We start from the raw sequence: 21,515 nt of genomic DNA on the forward strand, positions 1-21,515 counted from the left end.
AAAAATCCGAGTAAGAAACATTTTTTCCATTCTTGACTAAACCTATCATCTTAACACACCCCTCCCCATTTTGCTTGGTCAGAAAACTCAATTCCTTAACTATTTTATTATGCCATGTTTTCAACACTTTCTTATGGTATATGGCTTAAGTTGGTATGTGAATGTGTGTGTGTGTGTGTGTGTGTGTGTGTGTGTGTATTTAAAGTTCTTTAATCACATTCATGTGTTCTTCTTCTTTTCTTTTAGTTAAATGGAGTTAAAGGCGAACACTTTGATACCAAGGCCTAGATCTATGCTCTAAGTTTTCTGTTTTCAGTCAGCCAACCAGCCAGCCAATATATCCTGGCTGCCTATAATATGACTGCCACCATATTAGTCACAGGAGATTCTGTTGTCATTTAGATTAGAGGTCTGAAAGGTATGTGTATGCTTTTGTTTACACAGTGGGACCACAATCAGCAAACAGGACTGACAGTGTTTTGTTTTCTATTCAATCCAAGATATATGTCCTGTCAGGTAGTGATGGTACAATTCCCTCCTTTCGATATGAATTTCCTAACATTTGTATAATTCTTAAATTGGACTCAAATAGTCAACATGTTAAAGTATGTTAAAATGCTAATTAACTAGCCTACAGCATTCAGGAGGAACTTTGCAAGCCTCTCCATGCAGCCACTATTTTCAAAAAACAGTATAGGAAAAGGGTGGATAACTGTGGGCAGGAGAGAATGAATGGGTGGGACAGGGGGAAGGGAAACATTTAACAGACACAAAATTGGAAAATTATCTGCAGATGATAATGTGCATGGTCATATCTTTGACTGGACTAGTATGCAGTGTATTTATGCTGGGCAAATTCATTTTGTATGCTTTAAAGGTATACAGTAATTAAATGTAAAAAAATTAAATAAATAAGCATTAGTTAATAAAAGACGTAAAACCTGATGAGAAAATTCCTGACCTTGGAGTGTAATTTTTTTTTTTTTAACAAACAGGCAGGGTTTTACAGGTTTCCTACCTACTTAATCTCTAATTTGGCCAAAGTAGGAAAACTCTTTGTAAAGAAATGGCTTGAAATTCTGAGATTTAATACTCAGATTATAATCACTTCCCTAGAAGTCTCATCGATTATCCCAGGATCAATATCACCTCAGTGTTAATAACATAAAATGAACATCTTCATCCCTGACCACTTTTACTCATCCTCAAATTCTATGTTTTTACTTGATACTCCTACCCAAATGTCCCATCAGTAACTTAAACTAAACAAACCTAACGGAGAACGCTCTGACGCCCTCAGCCCTAATCCTCATCAGCTTCTAACAGCCCTATTCTGCCAACAGGACTAGCATCCTCTCCATCTTCAAAGCTTTCAAACTGCCAATTACTGTTCAGTCATGAGTTCTGACAATCCTTCCTGGCAAAACCTCTTTCAGGTTGAAACCTTCCTTTATATTCCCCAGCCAAAATTCCAGTCTAGGGAAATCATACAGTATCTCAACATTTCATAATTTAAGTTCAATTAAATTCTTCAAAGAGTTCTAGCTCTGTAGTAAGTGGATCAGTGGAGATCACAGATATATTTACAACTTCTATAATTATGAAAGGAAAAAATGTGACTACTTGGTACATAAAAAATTCAACTCCCACCAAAGTCATGATCTTAGTTGCAGAAGAAATATAGTGCTTTCTAAAATAATTTATGTGCTTTGCAATTAATCTAAAATATAATTGTGACAAGAATTCTTTTGGTGCTAATTATCTTTTATTTTGTTTATGTCCTACTTTATATTCTAAAGTAAAAATCGTAATCCATATTAACTTAAAAAGGAGATTTTAAGCATGAAAAAGTAGAACATATAGAATAATTGACTCATTATGAGTAATGAATACAACATGAAGTTTATTTGCTCATGTCTAAATGTAATATATTCTTCCTAAGTATAATACAAATGATATCCATGTTATTAATATTCCCTTACAAATTATATATCTTGGGACCGGCAGATAGCATAAGGGTTATGTCATGGACTCCCATGTAGACTCTACTGTAGTCAACTGTGGTTTAAGTCCCAGTCCCGGTGTCCTGAACCACATGCTGGGTGTGTTTGCATGCATGCCCAGGATCCTGAGAGGAGAATGGAGGAGAAAGGATTGTGGCATGGCTATCTCCCGATAGTGATTTTTTTGCTTTGTGTCTCTCTGTCTCTCCAGAGAACTCATGCACCCTATATCAATAATCTTTCTTAAAAACAAACAAAAAATTATGTATCTTTCATTTTAAATTAACATATTCTAATTAATATATTTAAAATAAAGTATAAAATACATTGTCATTACAAAAGACCAAACTGATATTCTCAGGAACATATAGATTTTCAAGAGGCAAAGTAGGTTGACAGGTATACAACATCCTGTTTCATTAGCTATTACCTTATCATGGCTCTGGCAAACTGCCACAAACCAGTGCAAGAACTCATTACTACAAAATATTGCATGTGGATGCTTCCAGAACAGAACCCTACCCAAAGAATAACGACTACCATCTAAGATAACTATAGAATATGAAGGGTGTTAATAGTTTATACACAAAGAGAATGGTACAATGTGTCTTCTGTGGATTACCCTGGGGAAATCTAGACATCTCAATCAGGTATATGAGATACATGATAATATTGTACCCAGTCATTTCACTTTTACTTTTTCTTTTTCTTTTTTAGTTTTAATTTTTTGCTATAAGGCACATACACTCACTGGATGGAGGGAGAGAGAGAGAGAATACCACTCTTCCCCCCAGGACGGATGGCCCACACCTCAATCCTTTCTTCCCCATTTTCCTGTCAGGACTCTGTGCATACACATACATAGAGATTGTCAAGTTACTGAGTACGGGACTGGAAAGGCACAGTTAATCATGTGGAATCCAGCTACCTTAACCTCCACATCTCCTACTGGCCTCATTTCACTTTTTTGTAATTGCCAGAGGGTGCCTGTGCTTATCAGTGAGAGATGGGGGGGCGGGCACAGGGGGAGCACCCCCCAGTGGGATGTGGTCCTACTTCAATCCCTTCTTCTCAATTTCACCATCTTGTCTGGTTTTTGAGTACACATGCACATGTACAGGGGTGTTTTTCAAGATACCATGGATGGGATTCGAATCATAGTTGGCCACGTGGGATTGCACTACCTTCACTACTAGGCAAGAGGCCCAGTCCATCATTCAGTTTTAGAAGTCAGGATGTCTCTTCTATGATTATTTTTGCTTGGGCATATGAAACTATTTGATTCTATGCAGACTATGAAAATTAGCATACTGACAGAATTGTCCATATTATTCAAAGAAACATGGTACATCAAAAAGCTACTCCTACAAAGATCCAAAAAAGTAAAACACTGCACTATCTAGAAAAACAATCCACACATAAACATGAGTTTGCTTCCATTCCCAAGCTCATTAGCACCAAGTAAATCAACCTCAAGTATTCAAAAGATTTGTAATAGAAATTGTTATACATGATGACTGGTTATCATTAAGTATCTACTTCTCTGTTTTCATTTAAGTACTACTTACAGATTTGTTCATCTAAAATAAATGTACAAGTATACACTCATAGTTTAAAGAAACACAAAGTCAACATCAAACGTACAAGTAAATACTCATAGTTTAAAGAAACACAAAGTCAACATGAAACACCCATAATACCCTGGATAATTTAGCATACCAAGTCTCAATATCATGTTCACACATTTTTTTTTCTTTAAACACAAAGAACACTTGGCATCTGCACAACATAAAATATACTATTATGAACATGGAAGATTAGCAGTATGTAAAAATATGCATCATTCACAACAAAAAATCATAGAAATACATTAGAAAAGACTTCTACTTTGGGCTAGCTCCATGGCCTGGTGTTTAAGGCAGCCAGATCCCACATAGATGACGATGTGGTTCGAGTACTCAATCTGGCAGCTTGAAAAACACACCAGACAGGCATGTGTTCAAAATCCCCCAAAGAGGGCAAAATGGAGAAGGGATTGTGGTATGACCATTCCCCATGGGGACTGCTTTCTCCTTTCTCTCGGTCTCACTTAACTGTATGTGCTCTCTAGACAACCCCCCCCCCCGAAAAAAAAGCACCTAACAACACAGCAACACAGCTGATTATTTTGGTCATGACACAATACCTTCTCTTCCATTTCTATATTCCATAAAAAATATGGACATGCACACACACACGTGTCCAGCTTGCCTGATGCCAGAATTCAAACTGTAGTTGGTCATGTGGGATCTGGCTCTCTTAACTACTGTGTCATAAGCCAGGCCCTAGGGGCAGAAATTGTTTTATTTCTAACATTTCCAAGTAATGCTGAGGATGCTACACCAGCAATCACACTTTAAAAACCACTCAGCTAGGCCAGCAGTTTATGTGGAGGTTAAGGCAGCTGGGTTCTACACACTTGACTCCATAGTTGGAGCCCTGACCTGGCAGCTTGAAAATCATGCTGGGCATGTGTGTGTGCATGCCCAAAATCCAGAGAGGAAAAAAAGAGGTGAAGGTGTGATCATCCCCCATGTGGGTGATTTCTTACTTTCCCTCTCAGTTTCTCTCTCTCTCTCTCTCTCTCTCTGGCATGAACATGCTCCCCTATGTCAAAAATCTATATAAAAATAAAACACTGACTTCTAGGAGCTTTGTAGCATTAAAACCAAGAACATGTATACAAATATTCATAGCACCAGTATTTGTATTAGTAGTTAGTGATAACAACAACATCAATAAAACAAGAACCTAGGAACAATTCAATTGCTCATTGACAGGATAATGGGCAAATGAATCATGCAAAATGCATACTATGAAACAATATACCACAGTAGGAAAAAAGTAGCTAAACACATCATAATGAACGAATACCAAAGAAGTGAAAAATTTAATTAATGAACATGTGTATAGTATAATTCTATTTATACAGAGTTAAAAAGGGTGCAAAAACTAAACAACATATATTTTAGGGACACATTTGTATGTAGTAAAATGTCTCCCTTAAAGCAGCATTCACATTATCTATTGAAAATAACCCATAAAAGTGTATTTGGCTTGGAACACTGAGTTTCAGATATAAACCTAGCAATAGTATTCATTATAATCCTCAAAAATTGATTGTTTTCCCAACTAGCAATGGAAACCCACACATGTTCACATTTATTTATAAACATACACCAGGCAAACTATCACCACTCTATCATCAAATGCAAAGAGAGGATCTGAAATACCTATTTGACAGAAAAGTCATGATGCATTTTTGCATAGAAAAACATACAGAAAATATGTCATGATTTTTCTGACAACTCAATATATGCCAGTGTCAAATTCCACATAAATAAAAGAATTATTTCAATCTAGGGTGACCTAAAATGTCTGTTATCCCATGACTGGTTTTTGTTGGTTGTGGCTAAGTAGAGTTGAATTTTGTAAAATCTTGGCTTTACTTCATATATAGCTCCATTCTCATATGTGACTGCTCACTCTGTCATCAACTAGTACCCCAATACTGCCCTGTAGAGAGAGACAGTCTAAAAAGTTCAAAGCATCTAATTTAAAATACCACCAAATCACATGACATAACAATTATCATGCAATCTGAACTCTATATATCTGAATGATGCTAAAAGAACTAAAAGGAATGTCCAAAACAAAAATTGCTTATTATAATACAGGATGTCAGTATCAAATGCAAAGATCGTTTTCAAAAGCCATTCCGAAAGAGTTAGAATAACATAGTAGAAATGAGCTGATAAAGAATGGAGAAAATCTTCAGTCTGGTTTAGATCACAGGCAGTATTTCCAGGAAAATATGGGGTTTAAGTCATATTTCAAAGGATATGGAAGAGAGCCAAAGGGATGAATGGATATGTGTAAAGGCATGGAGCTGAGTAAAGGCTCCATGTACAGATTATTCAAAGTCAAGAGATTGAGAAATGCATCAAATCTTTGAGATTAACTAGAGATTCATTACAGTATTAAAAAAAAAAAACCTAAACAAAACAGGTGACAATCACTTCTTTTGCTTTTTTAAAACAAAAATGAATTGATAGAGATAAAGAAAACCTAGTTGAATAAAGTCAAATTCACTAAATTGGAGGCAATCTAGAGACAAAAAAGACCAGCCAGGAAACAATAGTAGTAAAACTACTGAATTGATAAAGGGCTAATCTAGTCCTATGGGAAGGGGAGGTTAGAGTAGATTTCATAAATCTGTGAAAAGATCGGTAAGGATGTATGATGAACTGGGTAAGTTTCAGGCAGGACCAAAGAAAGAGACAAAGAATGAAAACAATTCCAGGGGATAGGAAAGACAGGTCTTTATTTGAGATAAAAATAAGAATATGAATTCTATTTGCATATTAATATTCTGTAAAGTGATAGTTGAACATCCTAGTGGAGAGTTAATTATCTTAAGAGAAATCATGAGGAAAGGTGAGAGGTTAGGACAAAATAGATTTACAGAAGACCCATCCATATTTGTATTCTATTTTATTTTATTTTATTGGAAAGGTTTTTGCTACAGGGTGCATGCGCTCGCCACACAGAGAGAGACAGAGAGACAGAAAGCGAGAAATCACCCCCCCTGGGGGGGATGGCCACGCCGCAATCCCTTCTCTCTCGGGATCTTGGGCACACACACACACGTGCCCGGCGTGAGTTTTAAGCCACCAGGTCCGGGACGCGAACTGCGGTCGACTCGGTGTTGCCGTACATGGGAGTCCAGCGACATAGCCATTACGCTAACTGCTGGTCCCTCTATTTTACTTTTATTAGAAATTTATAGTTTGTAAAAGTTTTAAGATACACTCATATTTCATTTTTATAACAACCCAGTTTTATAAGTGTTCATTTTCTCCTTCTCTAGGCAAGAAATTTAAGGATAAAAGAAGAAAAGTGACTTCCCCAAAGTCATAGCGGGAATAAGTGACTGAAACACAAAACAACGACGCGTTTTTTTCCAACACTCTGAGAGTCGAATTTTAAGTATAAGTCATGAAAGAGTAGAAATTCCAAGAAAATGACGGGGCAATTAGTCATAACACTCATGGAATCAAAGAAGATAACCTTATTTGCTTTCCCTGAGAAGCAACGAATTCAGCTATATACATTGATGAAAAATTATATAGGTCAAAATATTTACTTATTTTTCTCACAAAGAGAAAGACTTCATTTTATTAAATGGTTCCGTCACTGAATCTTATGGAATAAAAGAAATGATGGCCTTATTAGTAGTTGAACCACACTTTCAATACTACTTGTTAATGCAGAAATGAAATCCAATGTCTCTTATATTACATTAAGTAAATTTATGTCTTTATTTCTTGACACCTATTTATCTATTTCACAACACAAAAAATAATGAATGTCAAAAAGATATTTATAACATTTTTTATTAGATAAAGATATTTCAAAGGATAATATCATTTCTATTAAGATTTCTAATCACAGACATTACACAAATTGTTTTATTAGTAAACATTCTGTAACTACATTTCATTCTTGTCAAACAATATATTTGCCAACTCACTGCCCCATCTGCATACCAGAGCAAGGGAAAACTTAGTGGGTTAAAAACAATTGAAGTTAAAAAAACATATATCAACAAAAAGACTGAGCATTAATGAACTGAGTTGTGATCCCATATTGGCTGTGTGACTTAAAACTCTCTGAGCCTTTGTTTCTTCCCCATGAAATAAGGCAAATAATTTAAGTTTATTTGGCCTTAATTTTTTATGGTCTCCAGTTTAATGACAAAGAAAAAATTGTTTTAATTGAAAAAGTGTGCATAGGGAACAGCAGTTGGCATAATGACTATGTCACTGAACTCCCACATAGTCGACAGCGGTTAGAGTCCTGGACCTGGTGGTTTAAACTCATTCCAGGCGTGTGTGCATTTGTGCCCAAGATCCCAAGAGGAGAATGGAGGAGAAGGGATTGCCGTGTGGCCATCCCCCCAGAGGGTGATTTCTTGCTTTCTATTTCTCTATCTCTCTCTGTCTTTCTGGCAAGTGTACACACCCTATAGCAAAAGCCTCTCAGAAAAAGAAAGAAAGAAAAAAAAAAGTGTGCATATTTATAGTGCACAACAAGTTTTATATATGTATATGTGTATATATATATACACACACACACATTATGGAATGACTAAATAAAGGTAATTAACATATCCATTGACTCACATATTTATCTTCTGTGTGTGTGCGCGTGTGGTGAGACTATATTGATGCAGAAACAAGGGGGCACAGGGGTGATTGGGCCCAGAAAGTCACTATGAGACACAGGTTCTTGTCCTTCACTCAGGAAGAATTAGAGTCACAGACACAGAGAGTAGATACAGCAAAACTGGGACTTTATTGAAGGAGAGGGAAGAAAAATCAGAGCTCCCAAGAAGAGAGGGGTCCCAGAAAATGGGTTGCCCAGGAGGAATACATTCTAGTGTTCTATAGTACAGTAGAGTAACAATCGTTAATAATACTTCATTGCATATTTCAAAATGGCTGAAAGAGAGGATTTTCAATCTTCTCAAAAAAAATATAGCATTGCCATCTAATATTGTCAGTCCCTCAATATTTATTATACCTTATGATTCTTTATTTGGAAAAAATCCAAAGGAGATATTAAATCATAACTATTTATTTTGAAAGGATCATGCCATTCCTGATTAAGTCTTTAACATGACAAATTCTTCTATCACCAAACCTTTCAAAAAGTACCTTACTTACAGGTACTTGGATTCCTTTTTTTTTTTTTTTTTTTTAAGAAGCTTTTGTCTTAGGGCATGTGCACTCACTAGGAGAGAGAGAGGCAGAGATAGTGAGAGGGAAAGTGAGAAATCTACCCCCACAGGGGAAGTCCATGCTACAATCCTTTCTACTCCATTCCCCTCCCATGATCTTGGGCATACATGCACATATGCCTGGTGTGATTTTCAAGACACTGAGTCTGGGACTCAAACCACAGTCAGTGATGTGGGAGTCCAGAGACTTAAGCGCTATGCCATCTGCTTGCCCCCAGGTACCTTGTTTCTATAATATATTATCTACTAAGACTCAAATTAGGAAATATTAATACAATTTTATTCATAACAGGTGTTGATAATTTTATGTACTCATAATTTCATAAAAGTTCTCATATATTCTGACTCCAAATATAATAGAAGACACAAGTCTAATATTATCCAATATACTAAAATAAAACAATTCTAAACAAATAATACACAAATAAAAAACAACAGCTATCTGTACAAAACATTTTCTTTTCATTTGCCCTAAGGACCTCAAATTATGATAGCCCCATCTCAATGCTTAATAATAGTACAAACATTGAAAACTAAATTTTATAGCACTAAAAAGAAGACATAAATAACTCGTATCAATTCTACAACATTACAAATTGTGGCAAACAATGAATAAAGCTTTGTTTCATCTATTCTAGTTGGATATTAAAATCTATAAAATATTTCAAAATATTAAAATATTAAAAAATTTATAGTGTTGTAGAGTCTTCATTCTCACCTATCACTGTTTTCCAAAACAGTCTTGCTATAGCATTTCTTTGCTTTTTTTTAGCTATTAGGTCCTTTACTACTTTTATTGCTATTCAAGTATATGTGTCTATTCTGAAGACTGCATTTCCTTTTCCTGCATGCAAATGACCAGAAATAAAAAATAAAGGATAAAAAATAAGGATCAAAGAGGTTAAAATGTACCTTCTGAATTATTCCCTCAAAAATAGTAGACTATTCCTAGAGACTTCCTTTGTCCTATCCGGTATCGGTATTTCTGGGATTCAGGCAGTGCAGAGAAAGGAACAAGCCCAAAGAGAATTATCACCCTGCTGGTAATTCTTTCCATTAACAGAGACAACTGAGGGTTGACTGTTCACTTGAAAGTTTTCAAGGAAAATGTGTTTTAGGGTATGTGCTGCCAAAGTGAGCACAGGAAAATGTTTCCAAATGTCAGATATAAGTGTATTGTTCCTGTTCATTCCAAAAGGAATTTATTGTGTGCCCACTGTGTGACCAGCTCTGTGCTAGGGGAGCTTTCGTATGTGTCATTTAATTTAATCCTTTCAGAAAATTTACCAGCTACTTTACCAAAATAAAGAAAATGGGCGACCAGCAGATGGCGTAATGGGTGCTGGACTCCCACATAGTAAACTGCGGTTCTGAGTCTGAGACCCAGCAGCTTAAAACACACAGGGCATGTGTGTGTGTGCATATCCAAGATCCTGAGAAGAGAATAGAGGAGAAGGGATTCCAGCATGGCCATCTCCCCTGGGGGGTGATTTCTTGCTTTCTGTCTCTCTGTTTTTCTCTGTCTCTCCAGGGAGTGTTTGTACCCTATAGCAAAAATCTCTTTAAAAAAAATCAAGATAAAGAAAATGGGTTCAGAGTTGTTACAGATTCACATGACTGGTAAGAGACAAACCTGGGATTCAGACCCAATTTTCTGATTCCAAAGTAGTTAGTAACAGAGTACTGTTAGAGTTACCTAAAATGATGTATTTTGATTTTAGATTTTAAAATGTTTAAATTTTAAAATGGTGTAAAGTGAATTATTTGACACTATTAATTTGTAAATGTAAAACAAACCAAAAAACACATCTGTTATATAATACCAGAAAAAAAGCCAACTCATATTCTGATTGCTTGTATTTACAAGTAAAAAATAATTATGTCCTGCACTTTAAACAATGCTTGACTAGGGGTATTTGCAATTTAATAAGAATGTACTATGTCAGAATCAGAGCTTAAAATGAGCACTTTACACTCCTGGGAAATAGATTTTTTTAATGCATAGCATAGTTTTTTTTGGTATTATTTTGGATTATACTAATGAAATGTTCAAAACTTCTACCATGAAGTTTGTAATGAACATAGAAAATAAACGCAACTGACTGGAAGAGTAGTCAATTCTGAAACTTTACTACCAATATTTTAGAAATAAAAGTAATTTTTAAGACAATGGTTCTAAACATAGCACAGTTTTGTTCCCCATGGTACATTTGTCAAAGTCTGAAGACATTTTGGTTGTCATAACTAGGTGCAGGGGTTGCTACTGGCATCTTCTGGGTAGAGACCAGGGAGACTGCTAAACACCCTGCAGTGAACAGGACAGCCTTCTATATAAAAGAAACATCAGGCCCCAAATGTCAACAGTGTCAAAGTTGCATAACCTTTTTAATATTTATTTCATTTTATTAATCATTATCATTATTTTTTTAATTTACTCTAGGGCACACACACTCTCCAAAGAGACGAGAAAGAATGAAAGTAAGCCACCAGATCAGAACTTGAACTGTGCTTGCCCATGTGGGAGTCCAGTGCCTTAATCACTATGCCAATGGCCCCAAGAAATCCTATCTTAAGTGTATGTTTTCAGCACTCACCAAGTACTTTTTATTTATTGTGTAATATTTAAGATATACAAAAATATATACATAACACAATCTTCATGTCTATCATTGAATTTGAGAAATAAAGAGTAAATATCCCTAGTGGATTCTTTCCTGCCTCCCTAAACATTTTTAGAAATTAAATACCATTATGTCATATCTATATTGTACTATGTTAAAGTGTGCTATAGCATGTCGACTAAACTACATTATCTTAAATTACACTATAATGATAAAATGTCTCTTTTTAAAGAATTATTTCATTTTGACCAGAGAGGAACAGAGAGGGAAAGTGAAAAAGCAAGCCACCAGGTCCAGGACTTAAACCATGGTCAGCTATGTGGGAATCCAGTGTCCTTAACCACCACGCCACCTGATAGCCCCAGTGATCATATATCCTTAACAGAGCTGATGACTACATACATTCTACTGTACAGTGGAGGTCTAGAATTATAATTTTGCAAATAGCATGTGGTACATAAAGATTTATTCCTTTAGTACAGAAAGGAAGGGTTTCATTACTTTACCTCCTTAATACACAAAAGAGAAATAGTAGTTTTACAAATATAATCAGTTAGAGAAGTGTTATAATTTGTTCAATATATATCTATCCAATAATCTCTGGATTTGTAGCAAATTTATATACTAAAAAAAATGAGTAGGATGCTAGTAGGAAAAATGTGTTATTTTTTCCCATTAAAATATTGAAGCCTGGTCTCTGCGCCTCATATCTCTCGGGTTGAAGAACTACTTTTTTTTTCCTTTGTCTAGAAGGAGCCTTACACGTTAGAGTAGGGGTTATGATAGATCCTTTCTTCTCTTTTCTCAGTTCAGAGTCTTGAAAGTTTAGAGCACCTTGTCCATGTTCTACAATTACAAAGGAATAACCTGGTCTACCTCAAACTTCACCTAACTTTGACAAAGCCAGTGGATTTATGGTCTGAAAGTACAATAATTTTAATGAACTTATACCATAGGTTAAAGCACACAAGGCAGCAGAATATATGATCTTTGAGGCCATATCTTGCTTAATAAGTCCTATGTTGTGTTCATAGTATAAACAGGCTGAATTTTTAAAATACTTTAAAAAAATAATCCAATTAGTACAAGAAAATTTCAATTGTTAAAAGCTACCCTTTCTTTCTTGGTAAGCAACACAACCAGTGAAGGTGACAAATGAAATATTCATATGAATCAAGAAAACTTATAGAGGGAATGAAAATACATACTTTTCACATTTGCTCAAAATGGGTGTGATTTTAACAATAGGCTAAAAGTAACAAACAAGAGCCAAAGAAAATCACAACCAAGAAAGGCAGGAAAACAAATATTTCTAAAAAAAAAAAAATCACTTAACTGGTCAGAAGCAAAAATAAAAAAGAATACCAGCTCAAGGATAAATGTATGTTTAGATTACAATAGCATGCAATAAAATAATTATTCCACCATGATGAGAAATGAAAAAAAGATTTTATGATTGTTACTGTCATTTTTAATGCTTCATTTTCCCTAAAGAATTATAAAAATGTACATGGTGAATACAAGTTGTTATTTAAGAGAAAAATGCTTTCCAATTCCACAATACTAATGCCATTACAGGCTTAATTGATATACTCGTAGTCTTCTAAAGTCATCAACCCTCGTAAAGTGCACGAACACATGCAGACTCACAAGCCTGCATAAAATACAGATGGTCGATAGCCGCGTAAATAGATCAATGATTACAAAGATAGATTGAGGAGACAAAAACGAGCTCTACTATTACACATGCATGAACTTCCTGACTATAAGAATAATTATACTCTAGAACTGGTTAATTGAGGAAAGTTGAAGAATCTTTTTTTTCCCTGCAGAATCAATAGATACCCATCTATCTTTGATGACTAAGGTGTAGCATTGCCTGGAATCAGGGGAACAGACTCGATGACCTTTGCTTCATTCACTTTATCAGTGTGCCCAGTAATAAGTTATATAGACCATATTATCATCTGCTTTGAGATGCAAAATTTGAGAAAACACAATCATGTGGCAACCTGTAGTCCCTGAACATCAAATATACCTGGTAACTAGATATTCAAAAGAATTTCAGAAAAGTAATACACCAGTATATGAGGAAATTATTAGGAGTTAGGAGGGGGATGGGGGGACCAGCAGTTAGCGTAATGGCTATGTCGCTGGACTCCCACATAGTCGACTGTGGTTTGAGTCCTGGACACAGTGGCTTAAACTCACGCCGGGCACGTGTGCGTGTGTGCCCAAGATTCCGAGAGGAGAATGGAGGAGAAGGGATTGCGGCGTGGCCATCCCCCCGGGAGGTGATTTCTCACTTTCTGTCTCTCTGTCTCTGTCTGTCTGGTGAGCGCGCGTGCCCTATAGCAAAAACCTCTCCAAAAAAAAAAAAAAGAGGGAGATAGGGAGGAAGTTGGAAGATTTCCTTACATGTACTATAGAGGGCCATCTACAAACATATTTCACTTGAAGTATTATTAAGGACAATTTAGGCCTTTTGTCAAATAACATAATTTATTAAAGATATAAGAGAGTTAGGCAGGATAGGAGGAAGGAAGGATATATGAAAAGAGGAAAGGAAGAAAGGGGCAAAGAAAGTGAAGCAGGTGAAGGGACGGCAACAGACAGGACACCACAAAGCTGTATATCCAGAACCATCAGGTGGCACGGTAGGTAGGGCACTGGATTTTCACAAGGTTCAAGTTCCAGAAAATCATGCTGGGTGCATGTACATCCATGCCCAAAATCCAAACAGGAGAATGGAAGAGAACAGACTACGATGTGACCATTCCCTCTAGGGGGTGACTTCTCACTTTTCTCTTTCTGTCTCTCTGTGTGTCTCTCCAATCAACATATCCAAAAGCCTAAAAGAAACAAAAAAGCTGTATGTCCCATAGAAATGTATCTATCCCATTACAGTAAGAGAGTCAGAGACCAAAAGACTATAAATATTGTAATTGGAACATCTCAAGGGATACAGATGTCTGGTACAGTAGGGATTGTTTTAAGAAGAAACTATATGAAATAACAACTGAAGAAAGTCACAGAAAATTGAGATAGTAAAAAGGGACCTCTTTCCTATGTTAGCTTTTGCCACATACCACAGTATTCTGATATATGGACTCTCTTGCTCTAATTTCTCTACCACCACCCATCCTCTCCAACTCCGCTCTTCAGAAATGTAGTCTTTTTTTATTCCATTGGCCACTTTTTTCACTAGGAACCATATAAATTTCATTGATTCCCAAACTCAAGCAGTCATTTTGTAAATGACTCCCAAAATCCTTATTTTCAGTCCTAACCTTTATACTTTCTTCCAATACATATTTGAATGCAATACCATCCATAAAATTTTCTCCTCTATCCTTTATTTTTCTCCTCTCCTACAGATTTGATTTTTGTGTCAGTGATATAACCAATCCTGCCTATTATGAAGAGTTCCCAATTAACCATTTTCTTTTTTACCCACTTTTCTTTTTTCCCTACTTCTGACGTATTTCAGGGCCTCATTGTACTTGAAATAGTAAATATCTCCCTATGTGTGGTTTTTTTTTTAACCAAGACATTTGTTATAGTGCAGCTAGAGTAACTTTCTTAAACACACAATTTAGCCATGTTCAAAGTCAATAAGTTAGCATTCGAATTGTCTATTAGAAATCAAAATGTCTGGGGCCAGCTGTGGTAGTTAAGGGCACTGGACTCCCACATGGATGACTACAGTCTGAGTCCCGGACCTGGCCGTTTGCTTTCTCACTTTCTCTCTCTTCCCAAATTAAAATAAATAAATAAATAGCATTACATAAAATAATTTTTAAAAAATCAAAATATCTAGGCTGGCACATAGGAGCTATATTCCACATGGCTGATTGTAGTTTTTAAACCCAGCATCAGAGACTTGAAACAAACTGGATGCATATGCATGCCCAAAATTCCAATAGGATGCAGACATGAAGTACAACTGATTAGAGCACAGCTACATCTGATAGTGGGATACTTTCTCCCTCCCTCTCTCAGTTGAGTGCACAAGCCCTCTGGCAATGAAAAAAAATCAAAATGTCTGATGGTCATAGGGGCTAGGAGTGAGTCAGAGTGGTAGAGTCTATGGCAAATGAGAAAGTATAACATTAAAATTCTACTGTTGGGACCAGCAGTTAGCGTAATGGCTATGTTGCTGGACTCCCACGTGGTCGACCGCGGTCCGCGTCCCGGACCCGGTGCCTTAAACTCACGCCGGGCGCATGTGCATGCGTGCCCAAGATCCTGAGAGGAGAATGGAGAAGGGATTGTGGCGTGGCTATCCCACCTGGGGGGTGATTTCTCACTTTCTGTCTGTCTTTCTCTGTCTGTCTGATGAGTGCATGCACCCTATAGCAAAAACCTATCCAAAAAAAAAAATTCTACTGTTTAATCACTATAAGGGCAAATAAGACAAATTTTATACAGATAGACAAAAAAAAAAAATGTGTGCACCCAAGTCACTAGTTTTTGATGTCAGTGCCTCTACAATGTGACCCCAACCAATCATCTCTTTTTTAAAAAGAATTATTTTAACATTAATTATTTGATTAATTTAATTTGGACAGAAAGTACAGAGTAAGAGAATGAGAGAGTGAGAGAGAGAGAGAGAGGAAAAGTGAAAAAGAAAGCTGCCAGGTCTGGGACTCAAACCACGGTAATCACCATGCCACCTGCTGACCCCACAACTCATCTTCAAAAAAAAAAAAATTCTTTCATTTGCATGTCTAGTTTCCCAATTATTTTTTTAAGTTTACGTTTAATTACTGTACATCTTTACAGTATACAACATGGTTTTCCCAGCATGAATACAAATGTGTATTAGTCAAGTCATGCATTATCTTCAACAGATAACTTTTCATTTTTGTCTGTTAAATGTTTGGTATTCTTTCCCCTGACCCCCTTCCTCCCATCCCTATTATCAATCCTCTTCTATATTGTCTCAAGCATTTACAGTTGCACTCCCTGCTATTACACCTTCCAATCTTTGAGTTTCTACAGTAGAGTGCAGATATTTAATATAGATTAAGTGGGGACAAACAATGCCTATCTTTCATAGTCTGGCTTGCTTTGCTAAGCATTAAATTTTCCATATTCATCCACTTTGTATCAAATGTCACAGTTTCACTGTTTTTTTTAATGGCTCAGTAATATTCCACAGAGTACATACGCCACATTTTTTCAATCCACTTGTCTGTTCTTGGACATCGGGGCTGATATCGTGTCCTACCGATTGTGATTAATGATGCAATAAAAATGGGTGTGCAACTGTTTTTAATACTGAGGGTTTTCCCACCTTTGGGTATGTACCTAAGAGTGGAATTACTGGGTTGTATAGTAGTTCTATTTGTAGGTTTCTGAGGAACCTCCATACTATTCTCCACAGTGGCTGTACTAATTTACATTCCCGCCAACAGTATAGGATGGTTCCCTTTTCACTGTAGCCCTGCCATCACTTATCAATCATTCTTCACTTTTTAAATCTTAGACATTGTGACTTGGGTTAAATGGTATTTCATTGTGGTTTTCCCTTATGATAAGAGATTTTGAACACTTTTCCATATGCATTTTGGTCACTCATATGTCTTTCTTAGACAACTGACTAGTCAGCTCATTAGTCCTTCTTTTGATTGGATTTATTTATTTACTTACTTACTTACTTATTTTTGCAGCTAAGTTGCCAGAGATCCCTATATATTCTGGTTATCAGTCTCTTATCTGAGGCATAGTTTGGAAACACATTCTCACACTCTGAAGGTTGTCTCCTCACTCTAATTATTGTTTCTTTTGCTGTGTAGAAGCTTTTTAGATGATGTAGTCCCACTTGTCTATTTTCAGGATTATTGCTTGTGTTTTGGAGTTCTTATTTAAGAAGTCGTTGCCTACTCTGCTATTCCCAAGAGTTTTCCCTGTGTTTTCTACCAGTAGTTTTATAGTTTCAGGTTTTACGTTTAGATCCTTGATTCATTTTGAGTTGATTTTTGTTAAGGATAAGAGATAGGGGTCTAGTTTCATTTTTCTGGAGGCGAAGATCCAGTTTTCCTAGCACCATTTGCTGAAGAAGTTTTCTTTTCTCTACTGGGTTGTATCGTGCCCTTTGTTGAAAATCAGATGGCTATATGTTTTGGGGAAAATCAACTCATCTTTTAAATGCTCTTTCATCATTGCCATTCTCTATGACTTCTGAGCTATAGCAGAATAATAAAGACACACTTTTGCACACCATTCCCTTTTCTGAGTCCTCACTACATGAATCCTGCTACTGTTTCACAGTCCAAGTCAAGTTGTACTTCTTCCAGAAAGATCACTTTAACCACAGACCACTAAAATTTACAGCTCCTCTACTTTGAACCTTTGTAGCAGTTTCTAGCTTTCTTCTCTCTAATCATGGACCCCTTTACACCAGCTTTTGGATTCCTTCTCAGAATAAAATAAAATGTAGAGTGTGATAAAAGAAACCAATTACATTACAATAGCTATCAACATATTTACAAACATAAATTGTGTTATAGTAATAAATGTGCTTCTTGATTAAAGCATTAAAACTAAGACCAAGTGGCAACTCTAATAAAAACTATAGTTTCTGAAGTAATGACCTCATGTGCAGGTTGCAGTCAAAACACCACAGTACAAGAATATTCTATAAAATTACCTTTAGGCTATGCATATGAGGTGTATATAAAACATAAATGCATTTTGTATTTAGACTTGAGTTTCATTCCCCAATATATATCATTATGTATATACCAATATTCCAAAATCTGGGGAAAAAATAGCTGAAATCTAAAACACTTTTGTTTCAAGCACTTTGTGTTTTTGTTTTTCTTTTTCTTTTTTTGGAGAGGGTTTTGCTATAGGGCATATGTGCATGCCAGAAAGACAGAAAAAGGCAGAGAGACAGAAAGAGAGAAATCATCCCCTGTGGGGGGATGGCCACACTGCAATCCCTTCTCCATTCTCCTCTTGGGATCTCGGGCACGCATGCACATGCACCTGGTATGAGTTTAAGCCACCAGGTCTGGGACTCGAACCATGGTCAACTACATGGGAGTCCAGCGACACAGCCATAATGCTAACTGCTGATCCCTCAAGCACTTTGGATAAGGGATGCACAACCTGTATTTGGAAGTAACATATAATTGCATATATTAAAAGATCCTCAAACGACCACAAGATATACTGTTTTTGTTTTGTTTCCCTTTTAGAGAGAGATTTTTTCTATAGCATACATATGCTTGCCAGAGAGACAGAGAGACAGAAAGCAAGAAATAACCCCTCAGGAGGGATGGACACACTGCCATTCTTTCTCCTCCACTCTCCTCCTGGTATCTTGGGACTGTAAGCACATACACCCAGTATGAGTTTCAAGTCTCTGGGTCTGGGACTTGAACCACAGTCAGCCATGAGGGAGTCCAGCAATGTAACCTTACACCATCTGCTGGTCCCATGATGTACATTTAAATGTTTCTATAATTTACTGTATGTACTTTAGGACATTTTGATTTCTGCCCCATGGATAACTCAGACTTTAGCTTAAATTTAGATAGTTTGAAATAACAGAGACATTAGTATTTTTCATAAATTATCTTAAAATTTGAGCATGAGCTTCCTGATTAAATGAAATTATTTTTCTTGCTTTCCAGTAGGCATTTATTTTGCCAAATAACTAAAATCTACAATAGGCAAGGAAGCACCTCAACCAGTACTAGAAGAGATAGTACTGGCGTTAATTCAAGTGTCTGAGAAGTGATATATCTTTGATTGTTTTTTGTTGTTTTTGTTGTTAAAAGGAGCCAAGCATGCTACATGAGCAACAAACTATGATTATGCATGGATGGAGTTTAGCACTGTAATCAAATAGAACTTACAACACAGTTAATCTGATGGTACATATTTAATGCTATGCATTATCGATGTGCTACATGGTAATTAGACATAAATGGTAAACAGCTCTTAGGAATGGCAATTTGATGTTACTTTTGCATCACTGAAGCAAAATTTCTGGGATGGGAGTGGGAAAGAGATGCCATTGACTCTGTTCTTTTCTCCTGCCTGAGTGAAAGTAGGGTCTGCTGGGGCCTGGAAAATCATATAAAGTTTCAACACAGGGGCATTCTCCTTACTAGAAGATACTCAGAAGTCTGCTCTTTGTAAGTAAAAGCAATAGTAACCGTGGTAACTCAGGTGAGTTACCATTTGTGCCTTGTACTCAAGTAGCACGATTCCAATTATGCATATTATATTTAACATTAGACTGTTTCCTCTTATAAACAGAACTAAGAGAATGAGTTTTAATTGAGTATGGTAAGGAACAAGAAGAAATTTTAGAGTATTTCATACCGAGAAGGAAAGGAAGCTTGTCTTTAAAAAAGGAAGGTCCTCGGCCAATAAAAGGTACAAAACGAAAAGAAGGCATCAAATTGGTGGGGTAAAGAAAGAAGGGGTAAAACGTACGGACACATGAAAAGGAGGAAGAGATAAAGACTTAGAAAAAGGAATGGAGGCCTAGAAAACAGGAAGAGATGAGACAGGTGCAGGTCAACCCTCACACACAGAAACAGGAACATGGAAGCACAAAGTAGCTCTCTGCAGTATCTATGCTTTACGATTCTCTTTCATGTACCTTCCCAGAGTACAATCCAAGATCTAGCATAATAATGTAATTTTACAAGCAGCTGGGTGGACTGCATAGTGGCTAAAATTAAATCAGCAAATTCAAGAATTGAGACATAATTTACTGCCATCTCCAAATTGTAAGCAATTCATTCCTCCCAACTGGATCAGTCTTTTTCAATTTCAGGAGAGAAACAAAATATATGTATATTGTTTATTTTACAAATAAAATGAAATAGAAAAAAATCCAGATAATAAATGTCTATATACATATTTTAAAAGCTTGCTGTATAAGGGACATTTATATGCAAGAATATCTCTGTGTGTCTGTCTTACATTCCCTAAAGAGCTGACAATATAATTTCATTTTAAACAATAAAGATTTTTAATATTATTGGCAAAAAAATACCACAATACCATCTGGCATATTTACTTTTATTGTCTACATATATAATATTTTATCACAATTCTATTAAAAAGATATCAATCTAAAAAAATTGAAAAATGAATTTAAAAAAGAAAATATCCAAGTTACCTGAATTAAGGCTTCACTCAGCATATCTTCATTAACCTCCAGAATAATGTTTTTTATTTCTTCATATGGCATGCGATATGATCCCAGGAAGATAGCTAAAATAAAATTTCATTTTATTAAAATAGCATTAAAATCTGGAAGTCCTAAAAAACACTTGATTCCTATTTCATAGACTCAAAATATGAAATTTCTTTCATCGATACTAATTTACAGATTATGAACAAACAAAAATTGTTTCTGATTAATGAACTATTCAATTCATCTAGGCAAAATGACCTATTTATCTCATGTTCTAACATTTACAACACACGTATATTAATATACAAAATAAAACTACTAATAGCACACCTGATGTTATGCTTATGAAGTTTTAGACTGAGCTGATACAAAATGGCTCATGAAAACTTAGAGCTTTTAATTCATATTAAAGTTTTAATTCAATGGAAAGTTTGGTGTGGAGATTATCATACAAATCTAACATAGTCTTTCTCACAAATGACAATAAAGTAACCAAATTTAAAAAAAAATCTCCCTTGCAATTCTTCCACATTAAAAAAAAAAAGGTTCTTAGATCATCCATGGAGTCTTCATTCCTGTCAATATTCATGTGGTATACTATTAGCTTTTTTATATATTGAATCATGATTTATCCTGTCAACTTTTTCTAAATTGGATATATATCATATTGGATATATTGCTGGATTAATTGGATATAATTCAATAAATTATACCTGGAATAGCTTACAATAATTCAGAAGGCATTTTTCAATTACATGTTCCATTTTAATTGCCATTAAATATATTTTTAAATTTTATTTAGTATTTTTTTTATTTGCTGTAGGGCATGTGAGCTCACCAGAAAGAGACACACACACAGAGGGGGGGGGGGAAGGTGAGCA

General features: G+C 35.8%; 1 protein-coding gene across 1 annotated transcript in view; it reads right to left on the reverse strand.

Annotated features, from left to right (window-relative positions):
* Positions 1–21,515, reverse strand: part of DIAPH2 (diaphanous related formin 2) — a gene marked incomplete at its 5' end in the record, with an annotated part of 1,076,033 nt that overhangs the window by 557,440 nt on the left and 497,078 nt on the right. The window contains 1 exon segment of the mRNA XM_014583678.2: positions 20,617–20,711. Coding sequence (XP_014439164.1) covers positions 20,617–20,711 — 95 coding nt within the window.

This window comes from Tupaia chinensis, unplaced genomic scaffold, assembly GCF_000334495.1.
Source record: "Tupaia chinensis unplaced genomic scaffold, TupChi_1.0 Scaffold144482_1, whole genome shotgun sequence".
In the NCBI taxonomy this organism is placed as follows: domain Eukaryota; kingdom Metazoa; phylum Chordata; class Mammalia; order Scandentia; family Tupaiidae; genus Tupaia; species Tupaia belangeri.